The sequence below is a fragment of the Andrena cerasifolii genome, chromosome 2 (assembly GCF_050908995.1).
Source record: "Andrena cerasifolii isolate SP2316 chromosome 2, iyAndCera1_principal, whole genome shotgun sequence".
In the NCBI taxonomy this organism is placed as follows: domain Eukaryota; kingdom Metazoa; phylum Arthropoda; class Insecta; order Hymenoptera; family Andrenidae; genus Andrena; species Andrena cerasifolii.
The window spans coordinates 9,653,638-9,667,096 of NC_135119.1; the positions used below are offsets into that span (position 1 = coordinate 9,653,638).

Sequence of the window (13,459 nt, forward strand, 5' to 3'; positions counted from 1 at the left end):
CAGCGCGTAAGGTGGGACCGGTTAAACTTTTGCTGGCGTCCCGGCACACCTCCTTGGACTTTCATGTTCTAAGTTTCGAAACCACCGCGGGTACATACTTAATGCAGTATCTTTGGGGAAGTTCCTGTAAAATCATTTTGCACCATACCTGGCTCAGATGCGTCACATGGCTGGAAGCGTAGTAACTCGCTCTGGAACCGCAGGGTCTCGCATAGAGTGGCTCCAGGTCTGCAATGGTCGCGTAACTTCCGGAATTCGCGCTTCCGGGTCGTGGGTCGACCCTAACCAGGACAGAACTTCTGGCCAAGCCGCCGGTGTCTGCTGCTGAATAGCTGCAGCAGGGCAGTGTTTTCCTGAAAGGGCAGACGACCTTGTAGCCACCTAATGATTATACACGGGGTTAATTATTTCTCTAATGCACGACATGCCCTGCATCGCCGACTGTGCCCCGCGTGCGTAATAATCGGGAGAGACTTTGATACGGCTGCGCTACTAGCTTCTGGCTGACTTATCGTTTACCCATTCCACTGGTTTCTTAGCAACTCGCATATTACTTGCGTTAAAACGTCGAAGCCCGTAAAGGAATCTTAATCGAAATGGAACGCTGGCGACGACCTTGTGATTATGACACAAATTGATTTGTTATTTTAATTAATTACTTTTTTTATCGAATATTTTATATGTTAAGGGAATCGAATGCACGGGGTTCGATTTTAGTTTGTTGGAAAATCGATTCCGTGTTTGTTGAGTAGTTGCTCGCATACAAGGGAACATCCCGAATCCGGAAATTCAAAAAATTAAAATTGATGATTGTATACATAAAAATCGAAGTTTTAAGGTTCAGCAAAATTTTTTCATCAAGTAAACATATTAAACAATAATAAATAACAAGGACAACATTATACATTTAGTCTATAAGAACAAAACTATAAGATAATGTCAGGGTCAACGCTCAAAGTGTCAGTAATCTACCCTAGTCAGTCTCTACTCTATGTACATAACTGGAGAGAAAAATATTTCTGAATTTCTGTTTGTGTTATATTTTAGTATCATTCATAAGTATCAGCAAATACTTCGTTAAGTGCTGAAACTTGTTAAAAAATTAATATTGAAATTTTAACAACCTATTGAAACATATTGCAACACAGTTGGAGCAAGAAACAATTTTTTTTCAAAACCAGTAGAAAGTTCGAAGGAGTATTACATTCTTATATGGAACCAACGCTACCATATTTCATGAAGAAGTCAGTCTCTAGTGAAGTTCTATCTCCTAAGAGAAAAAAAAAACAACAAAATATTTAAAAGTTTCATTTTTTCCCAAATATGTACTAAATCATTCAAATTTGTGGAACACATCCGCTAATATTATTTCTCTGATTCCATAACATCCTAACGCATTGTACTGTACAATATTTCCAAGTACCCAACTGATTTGTTCAAACTGATTGCAGAAGCACATTCTCCAACCACCTAATTGCATCAGCAAGCTACAAACACTTCCACGTCCGGCTATAAGCCTCGTTGATGACGCGAATCCATCTCCGGGTAAGACTTTCGCATTTTGGAAAATCTCTGTCCTTTCATAAACTCGGCTTCCGACATGCCACAATGTTTCAACATCCGCCACGGTACCCTGCGTTTGATCGATTCTGTCGAAGGTCCTCGTAGCGTGTGAAATTACCGCTTAGCCCGCGGGGAAAAATTTTCAAAGAGGGTCTCTTTCCCCTTCGCCGCGCGATATTAGAGTGGAGGAGGCCTCAAAAGCGGGGGAAGTGGATGGGATGGGGACAGCGCTGTCGAGAAACTGTGGCAGAGATGTGAAGAGAGAACTAAAATACTGCGATAGGATCCGTCCACGAATAGTAGTTTCGATATTTTACTGGATTTATTGGTCGTTTCGGGCATGTAAATTTGCCAGCACAATTCGCCAAAAAAGAGATATGTATCGCGTCAGCGATTTCAAATATTCCTTGCTCGGTTTTTTCGCCAACATCCACATCAAGTACGAGGACCTCGAAAATGTATTGCACGACGGTGCGTGGTTTGTATTTGTCGAACCCTATTTGCTCTATGTGACGCATTCGAGGCCAAAAGTTACTGAAAGTTCGGTCATCCGAACGTTCTGTTTTTTTTTTAAACTGTGCAGGTTTGTAGAGGACCGCCATAGAAGTAGCAGGCAATTTTTCGTTTGTGGCCATTATCGGTTCTTCAGGGTGAAAACAACCCTTAATATCTGATTCTCTACTTTCCTAAGAAACTATAGTAGATATAAACAAATTATTTCAATGAATACTTAGCAGCATTTTATAACATACAAAACTGTGTAATCAAGTTGTTCGAATTTTGTAATTTAACCCTCGGTTGTCACACTTACTTTTTCGTACGTCGTTGTCACACTGGGTCAATTTGACCCTGCCAATTTTCAAACAGTTGTTATTTAAAAAGTATTTGTTAAATTAAGTCTAAAAAATTCTGAGGTAAAGTTTGAATATTGTAGAATATATGCTCATCGTTGAAAGTTGACATTTAAAGTGTCATCATAATTAAAAAAAATTTGAAACAATAAGAGTTCCGACAAAAAGTTTTTGCTTAAAAAATTGCAGGGTCAATTTGACCCAGTGTGACAACCGAGGGTTAAACAGTAAAATGCCCCTCACCACAAATCCTAAACAATTCGATTATATAGTTTCATACAGCATGAAAAGTATTAAATTTTCGTTATGCCAATTTTTTTATATCAACTATCATTATGAAGATATGTTGGAGAGTAGGAAAGCACTCATCAACCTTCAGGGGTATTTTCAAAAGAAAATTGGTACAAACGAAAAATTGCCTGTTACTTCCATTGAGGTCCTCTACAAACCTGCATAATTTTAACAAAATCGGAATGTTCGGGTAACCGAACTTCTCTTCTGAGCGAATATGCAATGGGTGGTGATTAGGGTGGCTCTTATTTTCGACTTTTGAATTTTCAGCATCAAAACAAATCCTTGCAACAAGCTGTTGACAGTTAATCTGACCGTGGAAAGCTTTGTAGATGAATAGTAGGTCCGAACAAACACGACGGTCGCTAAGAGTATGAAGCCTCGGTTTTAGTAAGGCTGGGCCGTAGTCGTGGTCACTAAACCATTCTTTAGAAAAGTTTGTGATGCCAACAAGAAGGGGCACGAAACAGCAAACTGTCGGAAGAATTGTTATTTATACCACGTACTGGACGAGTTTGAAATACTTTTTGAACTCTGTTCGCGAACAGAGCATTCGGTCGCACAAGAGTACCATGTTCTTGTTGAACCCCTAAGTCGTTCTTTGTGCGCTGAGATGGGCGTGCTAACAGGGACGAGGGCGCAAGGGTGTATGAGGTGTTTACTCGAGCGAACGGATGTAAAATCTGCAGTTTCGCCCGCGGGGGGTCCGCGCCAGGGGCAGAGAAGGACTCAGAAGCCTCGTTTTCCCGCGCGTTATCAGGCTGGAGAGTCTCAAAAGAGCTAATATATCCCTCGAGAGACAATTGGTCCATACCGACACATCCCCAACGCAAAAATGGCAGAGGAGGGTGCAGCGGCATCGGAAGAAGAAAGGGAATATACTCTCGCCCCCTACTCTTGCAATAAAAATTCCTTCTCGTAAAAGATATTCCTTTTAAGGGAATACTTCTGCATATATTTGACGTATTAAAATTTCAGATTATTTACCACAGTTGCTGCTGCAATTTGAACAGTGATTTTATTTATATTGTGCGACGTAGATGACGTTATGTGCTTATATAAACTAATGCTTTTTCGAGCATGATTTATTCATATGAACGATATTTAGTATTCACGAGCGTGATATACTATTTAATCTAAATGATTTTGAAACTATTGCGTATAAAGCCAGTTCTTCCCATAGCTGCTTTCCCCCATTTTTTATTGCGTCATTATTTGGTGTATTCTATGGTTTATTGTTAAGTATCGTGGATGTACATTGCACTAGTGGTGGAGAACTATCGATGGCTTAATTTCACTATCGATAGTTATCGGTACTGAAAATTCTGGGTTCATGTCCGTGCGGTTCTGGTCGCTTTGCTTCAGAAATGCTGCTAATGCTGATAAAGCATTAAATTAGAAAAAGTAATTTTTGCCCTAGAGAAGTAATTTGCATAACTACTTAGCATAATAACAACGAATAATATCGAAATTCATTAGAAAAACGTGGATGGTTTCGATGTACACATCGATCTTCAAACATCAATTATAAAAACATCGATGTATTGTTATCATCTCTACTTCGAGTTCAAATTTTATTGTACTGTATAAGTGATGTCAGTGCATAATAAGTGTCATAAAATTTGACACTTATTATGCACTGACATCACTTATACACGCAATTAGGTAAAACTTCACCCTTATCAACGGTAAAATGCTATCAGATTAATTGCATCGACTCATTTAAAACATGTGAAAGTATTTAGAATTACATATAACACCCGTTTAATGGAAAAAATATATTCGTCGTACGTGTATGCCACAACTTTGCGTACGGGAAGGTAGGAAATATCAGTTTTTGATTTTTACGACTGCGTTCCACCCTTTCGAAAAATCTGAAAAAATTAGACATCAATGACCATACAAAGACGCCAAAACTGTAAAAATATAAATGTTGTAGTTTGAAATTTTTACTTTGAAATCGTGATTTTTAATATTTTTGAATTTACTAAAATTCGGTTTTGCCACTGAAAATTCTGAAAAAAAATCACAGACACGTGTATCAATGGGCAGAAGGCCTCTGATTTTTTGTATAAGTTTCCATTCAATAGAACAAATGTAATGGAGCTTAAACTGTAAATTACGTTTCACCCTGTAACTAGCCTAGTAGTAGGCGTGTCGGGTTGAAACTTGGAAGAAATAGTTTCCTTAGAGGAACCTATCGATTGCCGCAAACAAAGTTGAATTTGGTTTGGGGGCACTTTTCACTATGCTTATTACACCCTTTAATCCAACGCAAACACTTTAATATCTCGATTCGAACATAACTGGACTTACAATAATACCTCAAAACTCGCACAGACTGATACGATTTACCTACATTTTGTCTGTTTCTAATAAACCGTTGGCACTTGGGATTTCTTGATTTCACACATTTCGTTCGCGGTACAAGTATTACGTATGCTATACATACATATGTAGGCCAAGTAGCGTGACCGTTCATAGTGGAAAAGACAGAAGTGTTTTCGCATTATAACTAGGAAGGCTCGGTAATATTCGTCGTCAAAGGAGAGCTCGAACTATTTCCCTCTTAAGAAAAATTCACGACGAGAGAACTTCAAAAGATTTAATAACACCCGCCAAGAGACAATTGGTCTACTTCGAGGGAAATTGGAATGACGGTGTGCAAAGGGAATGAAGATGAAAGGCTGGGAGTAGGTCCTTGTTCCCGATTTCATTTTTATAATTTTATCCTAGCGGAATGAATCCCGCTGATATCGCGTAATCGCGCAGGAGACCATTTAAAATAGTTAATACCAGAAATAACTGCCGTCCCACTGGTTCTGAAATTATACTACGTAAGTGGAGAGATCCTCCGTCCTACTCGTCGTTAAGTGGATTTTACGCACACTCGAGCTTTAATACGAGCATTGCAAATAGCGTTTCTTAATTACGGTTAGACTTAATAAGGCTTTTAATCGAATAACGTGGCACGTATAATATCTCGCGGGATATTCACAAAAACAATGATGGTGCGCTACCAAAGTCCGGTGACTTCTTAATTTTTTTAATGAAAATCTCGATTTTTTGCAAGACCATATCAGAGGTTTGCGCCGAAATGACACATGTTCTACACATCCTGTAATTTTTTCCAAGTCGATTTGAACCTCAATTCGCTCGCAATCAGGAAAAGAAATGAAGAGAAAAAAATATTCGAGAAAAACGCATTTTAAGTTTCTGGGAAAGGCGACGCTACAGGTTGCCGCTTGACGTTTTTAGCTGCCAAATCTGCAATTTTGCGAGTTTTACTATAAACCAAGCGGCATTGTATTCAGAAAAGAATACTACTTTCGGAAAATGCAATAAAAAAATCGATTTTTCGACTGCCTAGTCCCCTTAATAAAACTTAGTTCGTACCGAACCTATGAATTTCTACATATTTTGAGGTGGTAAGGTGTAGATAGTTGGAGTTATTTATTGACGCCCACAGTAATCATCGTGGAAACGTATAAGTAGGCAAGCTCGGTAGATATGAAATTAAAATTAAGAGTAAACGGGTTTGAAGTGGATCTTATTCCGCGGAGGAAATTTAAATTACACCCTTTCTACGTAAATCGCGCGGAAAATCGCACGCCGGAAGTCTCGGGAGGGCTAATATATTCAAAAGAACTATGACAAGTCTGCATAAAGAGGAGAAAAGCCCGAAGGAAGGGGAGAAGGGTGGGTAAGAGAAGTAAAAGTTCTCTTCTACTTGGAACTTTGTCTTGAGTCTTCTTTTATTGGGATTTCTTTGGATAAGATCCGGGCGGTGTATTTAATAATGTATGCGTCAGGAAATGGATTATAAAACCTCGATGAGGAAGATGTCCTCGTAGATGCACGGGGGACCTTTTCTGCCACGTACAAAAGAAGTATAACGGAATTTACAGAAGGGCGAAGTAATTTATTACACATTTTTGCCGAAGAATTCGTTGGATTTCGCTATTGTAATTAACCGTCGACCTTGTTTTGATCGGGGGATATCGTTCCTCGAAGTCTATATAAGGAGCTCACGGAGCTCCATGTATTCAGTCGTCGTCGATTTTCGGGACCTAGAGGTCCTCCGGGGACCCCGAAGCTGCCGAGGCACCTGGACCTACTGGACCTACTGGACCTACTGGACTTCTTGGACTTCTTGGACTTCCTGGGGACCTGGTCAGTGTTTCAATCCTGGTTCTTCCTCTGGCCCCTCGTCCCTCTGGTTCGGGTAAGCATACTCGGTTGGTGCCGATGAAATTTTGAGGTTCGTTGAGTCATTTAAAATTGTATTGTTCTGTCAAGGCCAAAACAGATTTCTCTCCATTTCTAAGTGATTTCTTCGATTGTTTTTCATTATCTGTCCTATTTCATGCATTCCTTTGAGGATTCTTGCACGAGTCTTTCTATTTCGTGTATTCCTTCGGTGGGTTTGCATGATCTTTCCTATTTCATGCATTTTTCCGATGGATTTATATGATTTACTTTATTCGATGTATCACTTCGATGCGTTTCTTCTATTTAATGCATTTCTTCGATGGGTTTAAATGATTTATTCTGTTTCATGCATTTCTTCGATGGGTTTGCATGATTTATTTCATTTCGTGGATTTCTTCGGTGGTTTTCCATGATTTATTTCATCTCGTCGACTTCTCCGATGGTTTTGTGTGACTTCTGTCACTCGGCCATGCATCTCATCGATGGGTCTACATTCTCTGCTCTTTCCTTCGTGTACTTTATCTCTGCGATGGTTTTGCATGCTCGTGCGTGCTCTTCTATACGTCGAAATTATCTCGATCCGCTCCAACTGAATAAGCTTTTGCTTAATTTCTTTACAGGCCGACAACACCGTTGCTAATATAAAATATTGATTGTTTCAGCTTTTCAGGTTCACCGTTACTCGGGGAATGGAGTTAATAACACGATATATTTAAAAAGAAACTAGTGAAAAGTGATAGTGAAAAGTGATAGTGAAAAGTGATAGTGAAAAGTGATAGTGAAAAGTGATAGTGAAAAGTGATAGTGAAAAGTGATAGTGAAAAGTGATAGTGAAAAGTGATAGTGAAAAGTGATAGTGAAAAGTGATAGTGAAAAGTGATAGTGAAAAGTGATAGTGAAAAGTGATAGTGAAAAGTGATAGTGAAAAGTGATAGTGAAAAGTGATAGTGAAAAGTGATAGTGAAAAGTGATAGTGAAAAGTGATAGTGAAAAGTGACAGTGAAAGAAGACATCTAAGGAAGCCTAGGCTAATTTATTATAGTATGAAGTATTTAAGGTCCCATGTAAAATTGCCAAGCAGTCACTAAATCATTAACTTTGTTGTTCGTTTATTGGCTCCTCATCTGTGATGAGGAGGTTACCGCTGCTTCCGTTTGCGGAAGCAAGTGACTGAGCATGGAATCGGTATGGGTGGATCGGTTTCATCCCTTGGTGTTCTTGTCCAAAGGGAAAAGTTTCGGGCATAGGGGGTGCACCTTTTGGTACACTGCCTGCGTAAGTCACCCGGTTCGATTACCCAATCTCCGTGTTGGACGGCTTGAGTCAGGTCAACTGTTTGCTCCTGACGAGTCGCATCGGAGCAACAGGAATCGTCTGGGAGGCGCCGAGCGCTTTTCCCTTTCGACTCGGACAGCAGGGTGGTAGGAACTGCGCCGTCCAATACTTGTTTCATGCTTACCCTTCGCCTTTCCTTCTTTCCTGAATTTCTTTTAATCGAGTGATTGCTTGGCAGTTCCCTAGATTCTATATCTAAACCGAAGGGATCGATGGAACTTTGTTTCCATCCATCTCTTTGGTTTAGTAGGCTTCATGTACAGGGAGATCGATGGAACTTTGATTCCATCTATCTCTCTACGGGTCTCCAAGCGCAACAACCTCCTCGCGGTGAGACCTGGTAATCGGTGAGAACCGAGCCGATGGCTGCGATTGTCAAATATTCTAGTCGTATATAAGAATTTCTTTAACTTGCAATACTATGGTAGAAGGTAAGAATAAAATATGTAACTTAAAATGTTGTTCGATTGTTCCTACCGAACCCCAGAAGCGTCAACGAAACTAACGATTTTACGTATCCAATAGTCCGCTGCCCCCTTAACTCGTCATTCCACTCCATCCTTCCACCAGATCTTCATTATTTCTGAACGAACAAAACGTACAACGAAAGACCACCAGAGATCTACTAATTTCACGAACCCTCCTCCCGTCGCTAGGAATAAGAGAGATTTCAAGACCCGCGAAGGAGCAAGTGGTTCGCGGGCGCTGCGCGGGGGAAGGAGCCGGAGCGGATGCGAGGGGGACAGGGCGAAGAAGAGAAGAGTGGTTTCCCTTCCTCCGAATCTCCTTCTTACATCCTCTGTCAGGAAAGTCCTCTTGAACGAGGGCGTGTAGCCGTGCAATAAAATGTCGGCTGCCGTGGCAAGCGACCGACGGATCACTGGGGCTTATTGAAAGGATATTTCATGCGGACGAGTTCCTATCCAGCTTATCCGGCGAATTTCCCGCGGGGGTGTAGAAAATCTTCCCCTCGCCCATCTCGCTCCCCGCTCCTTCTGTCGCCTCCCTCTGGTGAACCAGGTCCAGCCCACCTCTGGGTACCCGCATCCAGCGGGAAATTCACGACAGCCGTGCAACACCCGCCGACGACTTTTCACTCTGACGACTGTGCGCGGGAAATGAGAATGCGCCCGACGATACGTGAAAAGCCGCCCAGCCGTGCGAATCTTACCAGCATGAGCAACCGACCAACCCGCGCGCGGCCGAGCGTGCGCGCCCGCGCAGCCACGCTGATTGTGAGTCGTTTCCCATCAATTCTGATTTATTCGCCAGCGATCGTGCTCGCGGCAGAATGAAATTATGGGTTTAATAAGCGGAATACTCGATCGATGCTTAATCGCGGGCTGCTTTCTCCCGCGGGAGAGGCTTGTTACCATGGAGTCGCGTTGCTTTGGTTCTGTTGGGTCGTACCCGAGCCGGGGTTGGATAACTTGTAAATATATTTTTCTCGCTGCTTACGTTGCTGGCAGTCGTATTGATTACTCGGATGCGATGTATCGAAGTGCCGTTGAATCAAAGTGAATGGTGTTATTAACGTATGCACACTAGGGTATGTCAATTTTTCTCAATGTTTTAATCTTAAAAACGAGCAGTGGAGAAATTTTTCAATTTCAAAGTTTAAACAATTTCGGGTTTAAATTTAACCACTACCTTTAAATTTTTGTGTAATACATTATTTACCTAGATGGAATTTCATTTGAAATTACAGAGAAATACGAAAATTACTACAATCATTTTTTTTTTAAATTAATAACTGAGCTTATCGACTAGCCTGGGTTAGTAGGGTGTGTTAATTTTTTCAATGTTTTAATTTTAAAAACGACTAGTGGAAAAACGCTACAATTTAATAATGATCGATTTGTTGCAAATAAATAAAAACAGAAATATTATTTTTAATATGAATAGAAATATTAATGAAAAAATAGAAATAGAAACTTATCAACTTAATGACTACTACGTATTGTGTGAAAATAGGTATTTTTTTCAACTAGTGTTCTCTCAAAGCAACAATTTTATAAACAGTTTTTTTTTTTTTAATTTACTCGAAGTTGGTAAAGATTTAGATTTGAATATTGTGTAAAAATACACACTCTGCGTAGAAAAATAACTGAATAGAGTCGTCTGTTACCTTCGAGCTTCATGAGCGACAAAAGACTAATTCGTTGAGGATCCACTGCCGCCCAGTTTCGTGTACTATTGGGCGGCATAATCGACGGAATTAATTAAAGTCAAATTGCAAGCAACACCTCCGCAATCAATTGCAATGCTGCGGCTAAAGCTCCACGTCGCCACAATATTCGTCCACGTATATGTCGAAATGGCTGAACCGTTCAAAATCAGATTACACAAAGCTAGATTCTGGACAAGCTTTCCTCTTACATTACGCGTGTCCAACGCGTCACGCTGAAATGGTACTCGAGCGCATGTAAATTGTAGTTCGTGCATGTGTCAGTTCTTATTCTGTACAGGATATTTGACACGTTGACAATCTAAGGGTTGTACTGGCAAATACAGGGTGAATCACATAACTTGCCCACCCCCAAATAACTTCTAAAGCACGCGTTCTACAAAAAAGTCTCTTATACGGAAATTGCACGGTATCGAAGGGGACATATGATGCTGAAATGGTTTTTATAAATAACGCATTTGTTTACGAGATATCACGGTGACTTTGAATCTTTTTAATGGAATGCGTGTCATTTTGTATCAATTGGCTATAAGAAACTATTGAGCTTTATTTTCCCTCGACCTAATAGACATTTAGCTAGATATTTACAGAAACGTTGTTCATGATCTCACTGCATACTTACCTTAGTTACAGTAGGTGCTCAAAGTGACGCCCGTTGACTTCAATACACCTGTTATAACAATTAGGTTTAACGCAAATAAAGCTTAATACTTTATTATAGAAAGTTCGCTGCTCTGTTGAATCCCACACTTTAGAAGTTATTCGGGGTGGACAAGTTATGTGAGTCACTCTGTAGGTAGGTATAGCTAAAGAGTCTTGGGTAGTTAGGAAAAGCGTCGTAAGTAAATGGATGTCAATCTCCTACATACACTAGCGTTCAGAAGTATTTGATCACATGTTCTATGCACGTTTTCCGAAAGAGGAAATAGAACTATAGGGATAGCACTGTACTCGCCACAAGAGAGCATTTCAAGCAATTCCGCTCTCTTGCAAGTTCTCCCTCAACTACCGATTCCAACATATTGTACCTGTTTCGCCCTGCCTCCTAACATCCCCGTGGCTAAAGCTTGCTACAGATGCTCTGGCCGACCAGCACAGGCCAAAATAACTGCACAGTTTTACCACACATACGTGTAGCAGCTTTAAGGGGGGACCCCACCCTGGAACCACTAATAAAAGACAAAGTTAGGGATTTTTTGTTCGTATAAATAACAATATAGGGCTTGGATTTTTTATATAGTTTTAAAGCAATCTTTAGTTTGCTGTATTTTTTTTTTTTTTTTTGAAAAATTGTACAAAATGGCAGTGAACAATATAGCTTCCCGGAGCACTGCAAAAAAACTGGCCCACACTCCCGGGAATGACTGGATCATCTGAGATGGAAATGCAAAAAAGATATATAAACAAGAATATATTATCTGTGACCTAGCGTAGGATTCATCGCAAAATTCGAATTATTTTGGAAATTATAGCAGTACGAAGAATTTACTTCAATTTGTTACATAAAAATTTGCATTGAAATGCTTGCAAAAAATCGAGTAATTGAAATATTCAAAAAATCCTACGCTAGGGCGTAGATATATATTCCTGTTTACATATCTTTTTTGTATTTCCTTCTCAGATGATCCAGTCATTTCTGGGAGTGTGGGCCAGTTTTGTTGCCGTGTTCCGGGAAGCCATTTTGTTCAATTTTTCACAAACAAATTTTTTTTCTAGCTTAATACGGATTGTTTTAAAACTATATTAAAAAAATCCAAGCCCTATATTTTTATTTATACGAACAAAAAAATCCCTAACTTTGTCTTTTGTTAGTGGCTTCAGGGTAGGGTCCCCCCTTAAATAAGATTACGAATTTGATTCACACTTTAATTTGCTGGCACGTCGGGACCCTTAACTTCCACAGTGCATTCAAGCATGGCGTTAAACTAATTAAGCCTCGAATTTAACTTCCCTGCTAATTTAAACCTGAAACTGGTAATTCTCTGCTAGCGAAGCATTCGTAAAATTATACTTACTGCGATTCTTGTATACGAGCCTTGCTGTTGCGAATGTACAGAGCGCTCGCAAAACTGCCGACAACTAATATCAAGGCGCAAGCACATGTCGCAGCGACGTAAAGTGCCCCAGCTCCGTTCACCAGAGGGCCTGGCTCCAGACGAACCGAATCGTTTCTCGGGGGTGCTTCCACTCCTAGAAAACAAACAGCAACAATTACCACGGTGTTCTCCCAATAATTTTTCCACGCCGCATTTGCATTTTCGCGCGAAGCAATTGCTGAATTTAATCGTTTCACGTTGTCGCACGTGACTACGAACTTCCCTCGGGCACATCACGTGCCTGGAAATATCCATTTTAATGACGAGACAATTTTTCATATCAACTAATTGAAAGCTAAAAATTCCGAAACCGACTTTGTTACACAACTTTTCGTTGTCAGAACTAAATAATTGGTTGCCTTTCGAAAAATACAAAAATCATCTCCGTCTATTGATGAGAAATAAATTCGCTTGTTAGTTTAATGAACATTTGTTAAACGAAACGGTAGTTTGTCTTTTTCGGGTATTTATTCCGTACCAGAGTCGGGCAAAGTGTAGTCTAATTACAAAATGCAAATTACGATTAAACTGTAATTGTGTAATTGATTACAGATTGTTTTCTGTAATCGTTCATTTAGACAGTTGACAAAACCAAGTGGTCAACTACCTAAATGAACGATTACAGAAAATAATGTGTAATTAATTACACAATTACAGTTGAATCGTAATTTGCAATTTGTAATTAGATCACATTTTGCCCAACTCTGTTCCGCACCGTTTCTATTAGAAATCGTAAATTTCTGATTATGAAGCACGTATCACAAAGTACTAATCCGAAAAGTGTAATCCACGATGAATGCAACCCCCAGATTGACCGTAATTGGCTCCATCGACGGAAACGATTACGGGAAACTGGCATTAACTCGTGCACTGCTGAAATTTCTTTCCGGGTTTTCATGGATTACGCAAAGCTCTGACGCGTG

The 13,459-nt window shown here is 40.1% G+C and overlaps 1 protein-coding gene across 1 annotated transcript in view; it reads right to left on the reverse strand.

Moving 5' to 3' along the window:
- The window catches only part of LOC143378718 (tyrosine-protein kinase Dnt), a 135,804-nt gene that overhangs the window by 17,625 nt on the left and 104,720 nt on the right, over positions 1-13,459 (reverse strand). The window contains exons 4-5 of the mRNA XM_076830645.1: positions 12,456-12,630; positions 149-353 (exon numbers count right to left, since the gene is read on the reverse strand). Of these exons, the coding sequence (XP_076686760.1) occupies positions 149-353; positions 12,456-12,630 (380 nt within the window). The remainder of the gene's footprint in view (positions 1-148; positions 354-12,455; positions 12,631-13,459) is intronic.